The sequence below is a fragment of the Phaethon lepturus genome, unplaced genomic scaffold, assembly GCF_000687285.1.
Source record: "Phaethon lepturus isolate BGI_N335 unplaced genomic scaffold, ASM68728v1 scaffold8736, whole genome shotgun sequence".
Taxonomy (NCBI): Eukaryota; Metazoa; Chordata; class Aves; order Phaethontiformes; family Phaethontidae; genus Phaethon; species Phaethon lepturus.
The window spans coordinates 151,553-167,168 of NW_010548301.1; the positions used below are offsets into that span (position 1 = coordinate 151,553).

The 15,616-nt window shown below is 38.7% G+C and overlaps 1 protein-coding gene across 1 annotated transcript in view; it reads right to left on the reverse strand.

Annotated features, from left to right (window-relative positions):
• Positions 1 to 2,026: 2,026 nt before the first annotated feature.
• LOC104622980 (receptor-type tyrosine-protein phosphatase N2-like) overlaps positions 2,027 to 15,616 on the reverse strand; it is a 43,890-nt gene continuing 30,300 nt past the window's right edge. The window contains exons 6-8 of the mRNA XM_010289918.1: positions 15,478 to 15,518; positions 13,229 to 13,602; positions 2,027 to 2,288 (exon numbers count right to left, since the gene is read on the reverse strand). Of these exons, the coding sequence (XP_010288220.1) occupies positions 2,027 to 2,288; positions 13,229 to 13,602; positions 15,478 to 15,518 (677 nt within the window). The remainder of the gene's footprint in view (positions 2,289 to 13,228; positions 13,603 to 15,477; positions 15,519 to 15,616) is intronic.

Sequence of the window (15,616 nt, forward strand, 5' to 3'; positions counted from 1 at the left end):
CCTTTAGGATGAATAAAGTTGAGGACTCATTTTCTCTGGTGCTAAAACTATTTGGCGGCAGCCTGAGCATTGATTAGGCTGCCGGCAAACTGCCTGCTGACAGGACGCTGGGAGGAGCAGCCCGGCGAGCTCCAGCACAACCCGCCATCCTCCCTCCACGCCTGGAAAAGAGCAGGGACATTGGTCACAGGACTCAGACTGAGGGATGAGACTCTGAAGTGTACGGAAGTATTTCAGAGCTTCTTTAAAACGACTTACAGATATACTAGGAATTGTCTGTTTGCTTATTGTTTGCTCTAACAAGTACAAAAGATTAAAACCAGTAGAGCAGGTCTATTTGAACAGGTGACAGTAGTTTCGGCACGTTTAATCCCCCCCCTTCACGGGCCAGTATCAGACCTGATTCCTTTCACACCGTATCTCCACTCTCCATGCATTGGTGGCAAGGAGGAGCCAGAACGCCAGGACTCGAGCGCTGCCTCTCCATGGGCAAGGGGCTGCTGCACACCAGCCATGACTGCTTTGCCTGATAAAAGCAGTCAAGGAAAAGGCTAAAGAGGAAGAAAGCAATTTCCAGTTCCTGTTGGTGGCATCAAAAAGGAGTGAGAAGAGCAATCGCTGAAGGCTGCACATCTCCAGCAGTATGTACTAACACCAGACCTTGAGTCAGTTCTCAGCAGCAGCCACCAGCACAAGACTGGAGGTTATTTTAAACCACCTCAGACATGCTACTGCCTGATGTTATTAAGCCAGCAGTAAATACAGGGGAGTCCAAAACTAAGACCTAAGAAATAAAATAAAGTCCAGGATAATTCTGTAAAAGGTCTGAAGGAGGGTGAGAGCAGTGGTCAGCTGAGATACATCTCTGTAAGGACTACCTAAGGAGCAGTCTACTCTGGGAAAAACAATGCTGTGACAAACAGAAACCATTAATTCTTTATTTTTGTTTTCCCTTGGGCACTGTTGTGTTCACATTGCTAAAAATCAAGAAAGAAAGGTGTTAAAAAAGTTGTCCAGTAACAGTATTGAACACTGGTCTCTATTCCCTGAGTAAAAACTTAAAAGGTGTGAGGGTTGCTATGAAATTGCCAGTATTCAGGCAGTTGCACAAAGCCCAGTCAAAAAGTAGCAAAACACCCATATTCTGTCCCAGGAGTACTAGGGACACTTGAGCAAATAAATAATAATATTATACATGAAAACACCAGATTCCCACTGACTCAGCATCTGACTCCAGTGGTCAGATACAAGAATGGTGCCATTTTATCCTTACATGAACCTCACGAAACACATGAACCTTGTGTTCCAGATTGGGATGATAATCTCAGTCATGCACTGTTTCCATGCACACCCATTGCACTGCAGCCTCGGCGAAGAACAGAGAACAGAAATCAGTCCTTCTTGCCTTATATGTTGCAGCAAGAGTATTCCTTATAAAAATAAGTACATAAGATTATGGTATAATTTTACAAAAATTAGTTAATGTGATTATGTATCTGCTCATTATTTATAAAAATCTCTCTCTTTTTAAAAAATCTGCTGCTGAACTCTTGACCTTAGAGACTTGTACTGGCCTAGTTTGTGTTTCAGAAATACACAGCAGGGAAATGGGCCACCTACTTCAGGATTTGCAAACCTTCGTTTCAATTTTCAATTCTGAAAATATGTGTCACCGTACCAAGGGTACGATTCATGTATATAAACACAGAAAATCTTTTCTTCAAAATTTTCCACAGCCTCAGAGCCCAGACTATGAACAGTTTTAAGAATAACTTTCCTCTTTTTTTTCCCAAAAAGGACTATTTTTGTTAATGTGTATTATTCTGTCACACTTATTCCAGCTGAACTTCATCTACCATTGTGCTCCCTAATCCCTCAATGTATTTAAATCCATCTGGAATTTTTCTAAATCCTCCATAGTTCCTCCTAACAGAGACAATTTGCCCATGGGGTACCACTAATCTCTCTACACGCTGAGAAGCAGCAGTTCATGACGAATCTTCCTCTCCTATCTCATAACCAATTCTTAATCTGCAGTGACACCCTGGCCCTCGCTCTGCGACTCACTCTCCTCAGAGTCGGTGTGCAGAGCACCCCATTTATCTCCTGTTGATTTGAAGGGTAGGTGCAACTTGCAGTTTTGCTGCAACAGCAGCTCTTCTCCAGGGAGAGGCTGACGTGGCTCACCAGAAGGCACTTTGCTCCTGAAGGTCTTCCAGGTGCAGCGCTGCAGCTCAGGAGAAGAGAGGGTCCCTGGCACTGCCTCCTGGAGGCCGATGCTCAGCGGCCTTCAGATATAAATAGCCAAGACTAAAAACGTGACTAGTAGCTTAGCATTGACCTGGTCTCAGAGTCAGTGATCACAGCACTTCTCCACCTCAGAGAAGATGAAAACAATACTAGGAAAGCTTTTATTTTAAGGACACAGTTTAATTTTTTTGTTTTTCTCTTTTCTCTTTTTTTTTCCTGCTAAGATTAGTAAATATTTTAACAAGCAACATAATGGGAAACTCAGCTACTGAAGTATGAAATAGAAGGATGTGAACTTCTTTGTGTGCAAATTTCATTAGTAACTGAACTATGGAAGAGGTGCTGATGCCATCACAATAAACACACATAGCTTTACCAAGTTTCCTCAAGAGATTTTCAGCTCCCCTCTTCCCACTGACTCCTGTCTCCTGCACGGCACTTTCTAGCACACCAACACCACTATTCTCTGATCCGAAAGGTCACTTACCAAACCCGGCTGATTTAGTTGCTACCTACCAACGCTTGAGCCACGCACCCTGCAATCAGGAGTAAAGATGTCGCATTTGCCCGAGAAGGGAATAAATGGTGTATGGTGTCAGCTACACACGCCCCACGGAAGGAGTGCTTCTGCCACCTTAGGTAGCACACGGCGTGTCAGGGAAGACGTGGCAATACAGTGACATGACTCTCCCACTCTCATCAGGTTGGCAACCACCAGTATAAAGCTATTGAATCCAGCCGCCTTCAACTCTTACTTCTCTTTTTCTAGACACAAATAAAGTCGCATTCATTACAAGAAAGATGCATATTATCCATACAACGGAGAAGAAACTGAGACATTAGAGCGGTTTGCTCCAGGTCACAGAGGAAGTAAGTGGCGTAACAAGGAGTACTGGGAACGTTTTAACATCGAAGTAATCTACAGTGTTGCCATTAAATGCTTTCTAAGCCTGCCAAGCCTAAAAAAACTTTTAGACACCAAAACCGTATTTACTTCTCTAGTCTGGAAGTGCTCCTGAGAGTAACTCATCCGATAATCTATAATGAAAGTCCTGGGCACTGATGCTTCAAGTCCACGGCGTTACAACAGGCTGCCTTCTCTGCCTGAGCTTGAGTCTGCCGTCTGTTTCAGCGTACTTTCATCCATCCTGAAGCACGCATCCCCAGGAACGACTTCGAGAAGGAATGTATTTCAGCACTAAATGGATCTAACTTGGTTTGAATGCAGTTTGTGCCTTAAATTTAGTTAAATAATGATAAGTTTTGTAAATGATTCACATTTATTCTGGGTTCATGAAAGCAACCAAATAACTTCTGAGCACAGAGATACTCGCCGGATTGTTTGAGAGCTGCCTGACTTCACAGCACTGTTATCGTAATCATTTTAAGGACACTGCAGTTTTATTGCATTGGGCTGCAGTTTCGTTTTTCCATGCTTGTCTCCTCACAGGCTTTATTAGCCATAAAACCTTTTTAAGCTTACTTCTGTTTTGACAGCTCAGCAAATTCCCACTTTCGGTGATTTTTTCCCTCTTTTCCCACCACCAGTAAGTGTAAATTTAAACCTCTTAATACAGACAGATTCAAGTCCAGACCAATTTGTAACACAGATGACACCTGGTAAAAATCAATGGCAATGGTCAGGCGATGAAGGTCAGAGGAGATAACGGCATCATGGAAACACGAGTGATAGAGAAGTTGAAAAGGATCAACTCTCTAGAGTTATAATGGAAGTGTGACTCTGTGCCCGCCTGCTCTTGCATTGCTTCAAACACGCACTACCTCCAGCTGTGTTAATAGCAGCAAATTCATACAGATGCTTTGTCACTAGAAGCAGCACAGAAATAATGGCAATAATCTGTGCCATAATTGTGCTGTCCTCCTTTCTAAGGCTGAAAACGGACCCCAGCAAAGTACTCCCTAATGCATGTTAGGTTGAATGTTCGAAACAGCACTGGAGTCGACTTGTCATGAACCCTGAATCTCTGATGCAAAAAAGCCTTGAAAACTCAAAACCGTTCTTTCATATCAAATTACTCCTTCATACAAGTCATTAATAAATGAGATTGAGAACAACTGATGATGCATATTTTAATGCATTTCTGACTTTTCATTGTTTCCTTTCCTTCATATCTTCCCTCTTCCTTCAAGGCAGCTTAAAGCCCAGACCAATTTATAATGCAAATGGTTTAAATTAAAAATGACAAAGAATATCCAACAACCTAGTGTTAAAAGAAAGTTAAAGAAACACAAAACATTCTGTAAGACATCCAAACTTTAAAGGTGGTAAAACTGACTTTTTATAAAAATCGTTCTCCATGCTATTAAGAAATAGTATGTTGTGGTTTAGCCCCAGACGGCAACCAAGCCCCACGCAGCCACTCGCTCACTCCCCACGGTGGGACGGGAGAGAGAATCAGAAAAGTGAGAAAACTCATGGTTTGAGATAAAGACAGTTTAAGAGGTAAAGCAAGAGCCGCGCACACAAGCAGAGCAGAATAAGGAATCCATTCCCCACTCCCCACGGGCAGGCAGGGGTTCAGCCATCTCCAGGGAAGCAGGGCTGCATCACGCGTAATGGGTACTTGGGAAGACAGACGCCATCGCTCCCAACGTCCCCCCCACCCCTTCCTTCTTCTTCCCTCAGCTTTATATACTGGGCATCACACCATATGGTATGGAATATCCCTTTGGCCAGCCTGGGTCAGCTGTCCCAGCTGTGCCCCCTCCCAGCTCCCCGTGCACCCCCAGCCTGCTCGCTGGCAGGCCAGCACGAGAGGCTGGACTGTCCTTGACTGCTCAGCAACAACCCAAAACATCAGCACGTTATCAACATCTTTTTTATCCCAAATCCAAAACACAGCCTCACACCAGCTTCTGTGAAGAAAATTAACTCTAGCCCAGCTGAAGCCAGGACAGAAATTTACTCTAAATTTCTTTCTATACCAGATCTATCTAGTCTTTAGATTGTGGCATACCTTCTTCAAACAGGCGCCAGTGGAAAGCCAGAATACCTGCTTGAAAGAAAAATTAAAATATTTTCCCTGTTCTGATTCATTCTCTGTGTTCTAAATTAGTCCTCACTGATTTTCGACTTATAAAATTTCATTTACCTGAAATAAGAATGATATAGACTAAGATTAACATTACTTAATTCTAATTTTTAATGGTCAGGCGTTTACATTGCGTACACTTTATCTGAGTTAAGAAATAAAAAAAAATTCAGGCATGAAAATTAAATTATGGCATTTTTATCCTGAGCTTCCCAGGATTGGGCAGAACAGCACTGATGAAAAAGTACTGGTAGGTAATAGACTGCATTGTGATTCAGTTTGCTGCATTCCCAGGAATCCTGACCTTTGGCTTTCTCCTTCTTACTCATTTCAAAAGCTTAAAATTCATCAGTCTTTTTTAATGAACTACATGGTAATTACCCAAAAAACACTGTGATACACTAGAAGTATTGACCATATGATATTGTGAGATATTGCAGTATCTTAGGGTTTTAATGACTACCACTGTTTGTAAAAACAAAGCACAGCTCACAGCCCCATCCCCAGTTTGCGGGTATGTAATGTGCAGCCTCCAGGATTAAGACCTATAGCCTGGAGACAGCAGAGTGAACCGAACCTGCTCACAGAGAGGTTGTGGAGTACCTGCACCGGCTGCTCTCCCGAAAAAGCCTGTGCATGATACCCGAACAAGGGGTGCTAACATGGCACAGAAGGGATGGAAAGACAGAAATGGGAATGTCTGGGAATGTCTGTTCTGGGAAACCAGGCCAACAGCCATACCTGTTCAGCTAAGTGGAGAGAGACAAGTGTGAGCTAGTCCTTGTGGCACTAACTGGGGACTCCAGGCGCACTCCTACAATTACCTGCTGCCTTGCATTGACGCAAAGGACCAGAGGGATTCCTCGCCATTAGTATTGCTAGTGTGACAGATTGGCTGGTCACCAGCTATCTCAGTTCAAAATTTTGCCCTGGATATTCCTCTAGAGGTAAAAGTACACAGCTCGTCCCGACAGAAAGCAGAGGAAAACAGCTGGGCAAGTGAAGCCATAAGAGAAGGGATAGATGGACCCTTAGAAGGACTCTTCTCTTGTGAAGTGATCCGCATCAGCAAGTGAGAATCGTGTTCCAGGATGATATATTTCAACAGATTGTGGAAGCGCAAAAGCTAAAGGCAACAGAAGTAGGACAGACTATCGTCTTATCACTGCACATACAACAGATAAGAAGAAATTCAAAATATTCAAAGCTGAGCTCTTGTATTGAAAAAAAGCCACCAGTATTCATTGCTCTCTGTGGCAAAGCTACAGTAACTGTTGTTTTTCTGTTATTTTCTTGTTCATGAATAAGAAACAAGAAGTATCATTTTCCTATGGGAATAATATAGTATCAGAATTAAGGCAGTGAAGCAGTAATGTGGGGGATATGATCTCTGTCACTTGCTAAGTATCACAAGAAAACTGGAGGATTAAAGAGGGAAAAATGATTTTATGTCTAGAAAACTCTTGGGAGTGTGAATAATTACATGTGAAGAGTTAGCCAAGGAAGATTCTAGATTTACATCTCTCCACCAGTTATAGTGCTGAGATACAATGACAGAATTGTCTCTACTGGATAATTAATAGGCAAGTATTTTCCATCTATAGATGGTATTTAGGTAGGGGATCAATCCATATTATCAGAAGCAAATCTTTTGGCTTTAAAATCAATGATGGACATTTATGGAATTTATTTATACAAGGGTAGAGAATGCTAGGGAAAGTGACAGTGGGGGATAAAAATTTTACATTTAACTTCTTTTTTGATGTGAGAAATGCTGTCCTTTGCTGATTTTAACAGACTTTACTAGCAAGTGCTTTTCTGTTTTATGGATGTTTATAATTCATTTTAGTTTCTAGAGCTAGTTGGAGAAGTTAAGTGAAGAATATGCACAAATCTTTTTCCCTTGATAAAGTGCACTTGCAGGTAGAATAATAATTTCAAAGAGGACATTGAGCTATGCAGAGAAGGTCAAGTCAGTGTTTCTGTTTGTATATATGTATGAAAGGACAAGAATATTTTGTTATAATTTTCTAAAAAGTATCTTCATGCAATACAAAAGATCACCTTCCAAGAATAATCAAGATAAGAAAGAACAATGAAACTATTGGCCTTTTTTCATTGCCATAGATCTTGTGATTAATTTTCTCTTATTTATTTTAAATTTAATTTTTAAATGCAATTAGAATGCACTAAATATTTTAACCTGGTAGGTGAAACAAATAAGATCATAAAAATTCAATTCTTTAATGACTTGCCTAGGAAAAGGGAAAACTTGGGGAATAAACCAAGAGTTCTGTACCACCCAGCTTCAGGGTCCTAACCTGAACACCATCCTGCAGAAAGTAATCATTATATGCAAAGCAGTATCATTTATCACTTCGGTAAAGATGGAGAAATAATATCAAGCATTTGGAATTAACCTAACCCTTCAGCATGTTAAAAGGGTCAGACTAATCACATTCCATACCAATTTTATACTATGAACACAAGATCCATTTTCAGCTTTTTCATAGCATCTGAGCTGAACACCAGCTACCTCAAATTAACTGCACAGAAATGCATGTGTGATCCAATTAAGTTAACATGTTGTGAACAGATTTACAGCCTATATAATTTTACGTACTCTGGAATTGAGAGTTAATATATGACAAAATACGAAATATCCAGGAATTAACTAATACAACAATGCCAGAAGTTGGCTCACAAGCTAACAGAGCTCCCATGAGTTGTCTGTGATCTTGTATTTACATGAAAATCTTCAAGCACATGCATTCTGATAAATCACAGAACAGGTTCCTCTCCACTGGGTGTCCAAGCATGGCATCAGAAAAGCATGACTTGACTTTGAAGCTCGAAAGACTGTGATAAACAGTGAAAAGATGAAATTTCTACTCTCAAATTAGGATTTTTCTTAATGCATTCAAGTCAAGCTCATATTTAAGAAATTGCACACCAGCTTGACTATTTAAGCTGCTGAGCATGGAGCATCTTGCATTTAGTTTTACTGGAGGTGGTAAGAACTATACGTTCTGGAAAGGCTTTGGGTTTCCTCATGAGAGACTCAGGAGGCTAAACATTGTTTAAATGTTTTGATTGTGGGATCTTGGCCCCCAGCTTAGAGCATATCCTGCCAGACAAATGGGAGTGTCAGCATTTTTTCCAACCCAAAAAAGGTTTTCCATACTTGAAGAACTAGAATTTCAGAAAATAGGAAGAGTTCTTTTGTCCAAAGACAAAAGCTTCTTTGATTTGAGAGCTCACCGTGATGCATCCCCACTATAATGAAGAGGTATTTTATAACTACGGCCAAAGTACCATACAGATGAAAATAACACCCTGTAGGAAACTTTGTTTTATAAGATTACATTAGAATTTCAGACTAAAATTAGTAGAGACAGTCCAAAGCAGTTACACTGAGAAAGAAACAAACCTCTTTCAGGCAAATCCTACAGTGGTAGAATACCAATTTTTTGAAGGAGAACAGAGTAAACAAAGTAAATCACCCGATTTGATTGGTTTCTCAGCATAATAAAGTGCTGAAACAGCACAGTGGAGGATTTGCTGGACAATTTTCTACACTGAAACTGTCAATTCATTCTGAAGCTTAGCACTGATGGATATTATGGATTGGTATGGATTGCACTGCTCCAACCATCTGAAAGGTCATTCAACAAACACAGCAGGAGTGACCTATTGTTCTTGCCATTGACAATCAGACTGCTGTTTTGACAAGTCTTTAAACTATCACAAATCTTTTCTTCAAGTATTACATGGAAATGTTTATCTTTGCTTTGTGGCACAATTAAAAGCTGGCATCTTAGGAGTTCACTGAAGCAGTCTTAATATCTCCTTGGGTCACACTTGCAAAGCCATGGAAGCCTGAGAATCTAATAGTGAATGGATCACCCCTGACATCTGTCAACTATACCACTGACTATAATCTTTTCAGTTCCATTTTCAGATCAGAGGGGGAAAAGAACTCAAGCTATTAGCCCCCGTGTACAAAAACGTTGGACTACTTCCCTTTCTTCACCAAAAGATCACTGTTTCAGCTGTAAAAATGAAGCTTCGCTGGTCAAAAAAATTATGGCCAATAAAAATTGATGGATTGAAACCATGACCTATTGCTTCATGGAGGAAGAAGAAAAGCATACAAAGAAGTAGTATTGGAAAATAAATAAATACCTCTCATATTATATTTTGGCATTTCATTTTGTGTGCACAAGTTAAGAGTGGATTAAAAATCCCCACCTAAATCATAATTTTAGGTTTATAATCTTAAATGTGCTAATTGCTGGAAGAAAGATACTTTGCATATGAATTTGGCTAACACTCATGCTGTTAGAAAGATATATTTCATGCCTACCTTTAGCTCCAGCTTCCTTTCTATTTAAAATAGAGACCTTTAAAAAAGCATAAAGATCTAAACACAAAATCATAGAATCATAGAATCATTTAGGTTGGAAAAGGTCTTCAAGATCATCAAGTCTAACCATAAAATATCAAAGAACAATTGTGAAATCAATTTCCTGAGTACTTACAGACTACAATCACCTCTCAAACAGGAGTGATTTTAGACTGACATAGATTTAAGATCTGACTAGGAATAGTCCCAGTCCCTTTACTTCACTGTATGAATATAACGTGCATGCACAGTTATAGATAAATGTGTAGCATACACCTAAGCCATTTATTAATACCATTTATTTACTACAAGCAGCCAGTAGGATTTTCGGTACAAAAACTTAATGATACAGGAAGCTTACTAAAGAAATGTTCCTTAAAAGGACATTAAAAGTTCTCTGCAGTGGTAGTTAACAAACGTCCCTTTCTCTACGCACTCTCCCCCAAGAAAAAATACAGTTACAGCAGCATTCATGAAAACAAGTCCTTACTGAAACTCTTGGCTACACTGATCCAATTGCTCTCTAAGGCCAGTTTATGTACTAAATAAACGGTTGTGGCAAATACTAGTAGATAACAGATCCCTCAACTGCTGTAGAAAGTATTTTACTGTTCCTGCAGAGTGGACAAGTCCGTTTTTAGCATGTGGAATTTCCTCAACAGGTTTTGTTATTCTTATAAAATTCGAGAATATATATATATTTTGTTTTGCAAAATATGGGGTTTTCATTCTACACTTACATTTCAGAAAGACCTATCAAAACAAATAAATTTTACAGCAACAACAAAAATTAAACCAGTATATTTTGGACTTGAAATACTGAGGATAGTCAAATCACTGAAGTGTTATAAGTCAATGGCTAAGAACCCTTAACCAAAACCTGTTTGTTGCAGATCAAATACAACATAATACTCATAGAAAAGAAATTTTTCTTTAGTTCAACTCAGTCAGCTAATTCTCATTAACAATTAACTCATTCTAGATTAGGAACTGAAAATAAACATTTCTCTATGGTGAGTTTGGAGAACATGACATCTAGTTGTACTCAAAGTGCTAAGAATGTAGTGAGGAGTTATCAGTTAAGTTTTCTGAATACAGATAGCATGTGCTTTGTGTAATGAGGTGGTTACCATTAAAACCTAAAATTGTTTTGCTAAACCTATTTTTTAATTCAAACCATTTGAAGTAGTTTCATCTAACTCATTGCAATTTTTTCTCATAGTTTCTGAGCATTTTTAACAATATCCCAATAATTATCTGAAAGCATCTTGCCCAAAAGTTACTAAAATTGTAATAAACTAGTATATAAGAAAAGTGTTTTTGTCTTTCTGGTATTGAAAATAGTAAAGAAGCTGAACAAATCTATGCTAAATTCTATTTGTGTGTATGGAGTTGTCTAGGATCAAGAATCTTTGGAGAAATTACCCTATTCAGCAAGTTTCTTTGAATAATAATAGACGTAATATGGGGAAAACCTGTCAGTGGGGGACTAGCTAGGAAGAAAAACAGATAAGATGACACAGTGAAGAATCTACATGCTGTGGAGACTGAAAGACTCTCTGAAAGCTCTAAGCTTTTGGAGAATTTATGAGCCAAATAAGTCTGGATGGTCAAGGGAGATGGTGTCATTAAGACACCGCTGGATACAAAGGCACCTTCCAGACTGATGTGAGTTAAAAGGCCTGGGGGAAGTAGCACTGACCTGGGGAAAAACTAGCTTCTACTGCTTCACATAACATTCGTAGGCAGGAACCAAGAGGTGCGGTTAAACTAGGCGATGCCATCAATTTCTGGTAGACTGGTTTCAAAAACACAGAAGGAGACTCCTGAGTGCGCCGTTGGCAAAAAGCAAACGGAAACGTAACCTACCTGAAGGATTAAGTTACGAACTAGACAAAAAATACTCTATAATAACTAGCGTTCTCCTGGAAGAGGTTCTTGAGAATAGTGAGCCTGCTACAGGAACCAGTCAACAAAAATGAATGTTACAGGAAAACAACTGAAAAGTGTAATTGCAAGAGCAGTTAAAAAATGGTTAATTAAATCCAAAGCACTTGGTCATTAAATAATGATTAACAGTGGTTATTGACACACAGACAAATTAGCAGAAGCATGAGGACCTCAACTCATTTGTGACTTTCCTTAAAGCAGGTACTCCAAAACTCCTAAAAGGTCTTTTCTAAACACTGGAGCTTGGTTTCTTTAGGAAGTGAATAAAAATTAACACTAAAATGGTAAAAATACAACTCAGAATGAGACCTGACAGCAATGCAAGGATCTGTTAACATAAGTCTCATCCCCTCAACTCGTAAGTCCTCACAAGGTGAGCCCTCTCCTTTGGCGTCTCTCATTCCAGTAACTAAGTAACTTTTATTTTCTGCAGGGTAATGTCTGAGTCCTTATGAAATATATTCCCTCCGTTATCTCTGAGGCGTGGGTGTTTGTTCCCTACTTTTTGAGGAATTTCCCTCTCTGTCGCTGATGTTTGCAGACTGCCAAGCCTCAGCTTTCATTCTCCTCTCTTCTGCCTGTCTCTCTATGCACCGTATAAAAACTTTCCCCCCCCAAATGGCATTCTTTCTTTGTGATCCTGCCTTTCTCAAGTGTAGCCCCTGGGAGAAAACGAACAAGAAGCTGTCCTCTGATACCCAGCCACATGCATTTCAAAGCAACACAGTCTGGTAAAAACAAGAATCGTCCACAATCCTATAGCCTTCGATCTGATTAATAGGTTTGAGACAGTTAAAAGAATCTATCCATGATACGGAAGTTTCTGTATCAGTTTCTCTATAATGCTGGCCAGACATCTGTAGAAATTTCATCCTAGAAATTAATAATTTCTCACAGAAAATGAGTCGGGATTACTAACCAAATATAACATTGTTTTCACGGTGGGGAAAGGGATGTAAACGTGCCCATATCATTCTAAACTCCAAAATGTTCCTACAATGAACTGTGTATCACTAGGGAAAAAAAGCTGTCTTCTGAAAGTATGGTATTAAATGTCAAATTCATTAGTGACATGACCTGAAATCATTGGGTCTTTCTTTCTAAACTAGCTGCATATGTGATGTTTGGATTCCTATATATGTTATTTTCAGATCAAATTGAAACCACAGAGAAAATATTGTGCTTTATTATTTTGTGTCATTTTTTGAAAGAATGACTCAGGCATTGATATTTAGGCTACTTTCAAGTCCAATATTTAAAGTCCACATCCTAGCCATAAGCACACTTACTGACATATTGGAAGGTCACTGGAATATGAGACGATAGAGGGAGGTCTACGCAAAAGACCTACAAACTAAATATCTTCTGCATTGAAGGAAAGGCAACTCTAAGAAAATGGAACTGTTGTCCTGTATTTTCATCAAAGTACTGAACAGGTTCCAAACAGTTTCAGATGTATTAAAAACCAGACCTGTGGCATTTTCCTCTTGTACATTCATATTTCATTAAGTGCAATGACTTTATCTTTTCTCCAGTTAAAAATGCCATTCAAATTGGCTGCTGTACTTACTCTTTCACTGTCACAATATAGCCGTATTCTTTCTCCTCAGAAGACTTCACTTCAAGTTGTAAATCTTGTCCGCTTTTTTTCCGAGGCTCTTCATAGGAGTTTCCATCCTGCGTTAAAGCATTCTTAACCCAGTAGTGGGTCTCGCTTGGGTCTTTGGAGTCAGACTCGCTGTTCTTTGCAGCTGCCAGTTCCCTTGAGAAAGTCTCACTTTTTACATTTTCCACACCAGCAGTTATTTCTTCTGACGAAGAAAAGTCAGTGTCTTCAAATTTCTTGGTTTCTCTCTTAGTAGATTCTTCAGGTATAAGGACTTTAGGCATATTTTCAGGTAATACATTCTCATTCAAGAAGTTAACTAGTTTTGCAGTGTTCTCCTGTATTAAAAGAATATTATTATTTTTAAAAATAAACACAGGAATGTTATACTGAACCAAACCTGGATATAATCTTTCAAACTCTTATTGATATGGTAGAGTCTATTCATACAAATGTCACATGGCCTTTTTCTTAATTTCTATATGCTGCCAGAGTATGTAAGAAAATAATGTTTATTCGGTAATAATACAAGAGCATTAAATTATGCCACTGTATTTTTAACTAGTTTTAATACGGGCAAAGAAATTCTATAGTTAACAGTTACTTTCTTCTTCAAATATCACAGAATCTAGATGGCCTTTTCTCTGTCTTGAACAGCTAGAAGAAAATGCTGATCGCATTTTCATAGTGTTCATTTTCATGTCTGTGTGTTTAAGTATTGATGAGAATAAAATTTTGTTATCAAATAAGTTAATGAAAAGGAGAAATAATAGAAATATCCATCAATATGCCTAAGTGTTGGGACTGGAAACATGCGTACCTCTTGGGTCTCACAAGTCATGATACAGGAAAGGGAACAGATATAATGTGACAAATTATATTTCATGTATTCACCTCTAGAAATTTTGACAAACTGTTTGTGAATGATCCACTAATCTAAACATATGATCACAGAAAAAAATGTGTCTAATAAATTGAAACAATAAGCAAATGAGCAAAAGTGAAAACACATGCCTGGAACCATTTGTTAGCTAGTTTCATCATATAAGTTTATTGCAGCCAAGCATTTGGGAGAAAATGATGGCTACTGGGCACTTTCTGCTCTGTGTCACAATATATTCTTTTCTATCATATCCCCTATTCCAGCTGTCACTAAGAAATCTATACATGGGATCCTCTGTAAGTCTACCGTGAATGCAGCACTTCATTCCTTAAAGAATTTCATGTGGGTGGTTAAAGTTCCTGCCACGTTACCTACTTGTGTCTTTTCCCTGCTTGGTAGAAGGGCAGCTACTAAAAAGATTTTACTGTGAACACAAGAGGGTTTACCCATTTATGACTCTTGCCGTATTAGCTTTTGATAGAGTATATAGTAGGAGAAGTTTCATGGCAGTTTAAAAAAAAATTTGAGATTTTTCTGCTCCATGCAACCCAGAAAAAGAAAGATGAATATACCTCAAAAATGGCTAAATATTGGACCTAAGTCTATAGGATACGATTCAAAGCTCATGAGGAATACTGTAAAAGTAATCGGGATTAAAATCCCAAATTTGATGTTACCACCTAGGGTATGAGATGTAATGCCTAGAGCTTTTGAAATACCTCTGATGTTCAACGATTTCAAAGAATTAATGGGAAAGTGAAACAGTGAAAAATGACAGATCCCATGAAAGGAGAGGGAATTTTGAACCCTCCCACAAACACATGCCCTCAGAGTGAATATATTTACTCATCTGCTTCTGAAAATCAGAGAGATTATCTGACCAAGAACGCTTGCTTACATTCCCCAGAGCTAAGAGCCAAAGGACAGGTGGAAGAAGGGTGTCTTCAAGAACACCTCAATACTCAAAATTTACTAACCTGGGGAAAAGACTGAATTTGTCTGAACTTTGAGATCTGTTATGAATTCTGACTATTTATGAATGAAAGAAAGGCAAAACAGGACTCGATTTGGGGGTTTTTTGAACTGCAAAACTTATTTACATTAAAGTTTAAATAAATGTACATTTAATATTTCAATGCATCAACAACAATTTGCCTATGCTGTGAATTATATCCACACAATATTTATATAAAAATAATTATATTGAATTATATCCACACAAGACACAAAATGAGTCTTATATTTCAGAAGTGTGTTTTTGACCTTCACTGTATATAAACCTGATATTCTGAGATGGAATACTTGTTTTGTTAAAATACTGGTACTCTACCTCTTTATCAGTTCTCACACTGGCTTCAAGCATTCCGTTGTCTGTAGGATATGAAAAGCACAAATACATAGTTATGAAGGAAAAACATCATATATGAAACAAACACTGCTTATAGGCTGCTTTGTAGTAGCAACCTTTT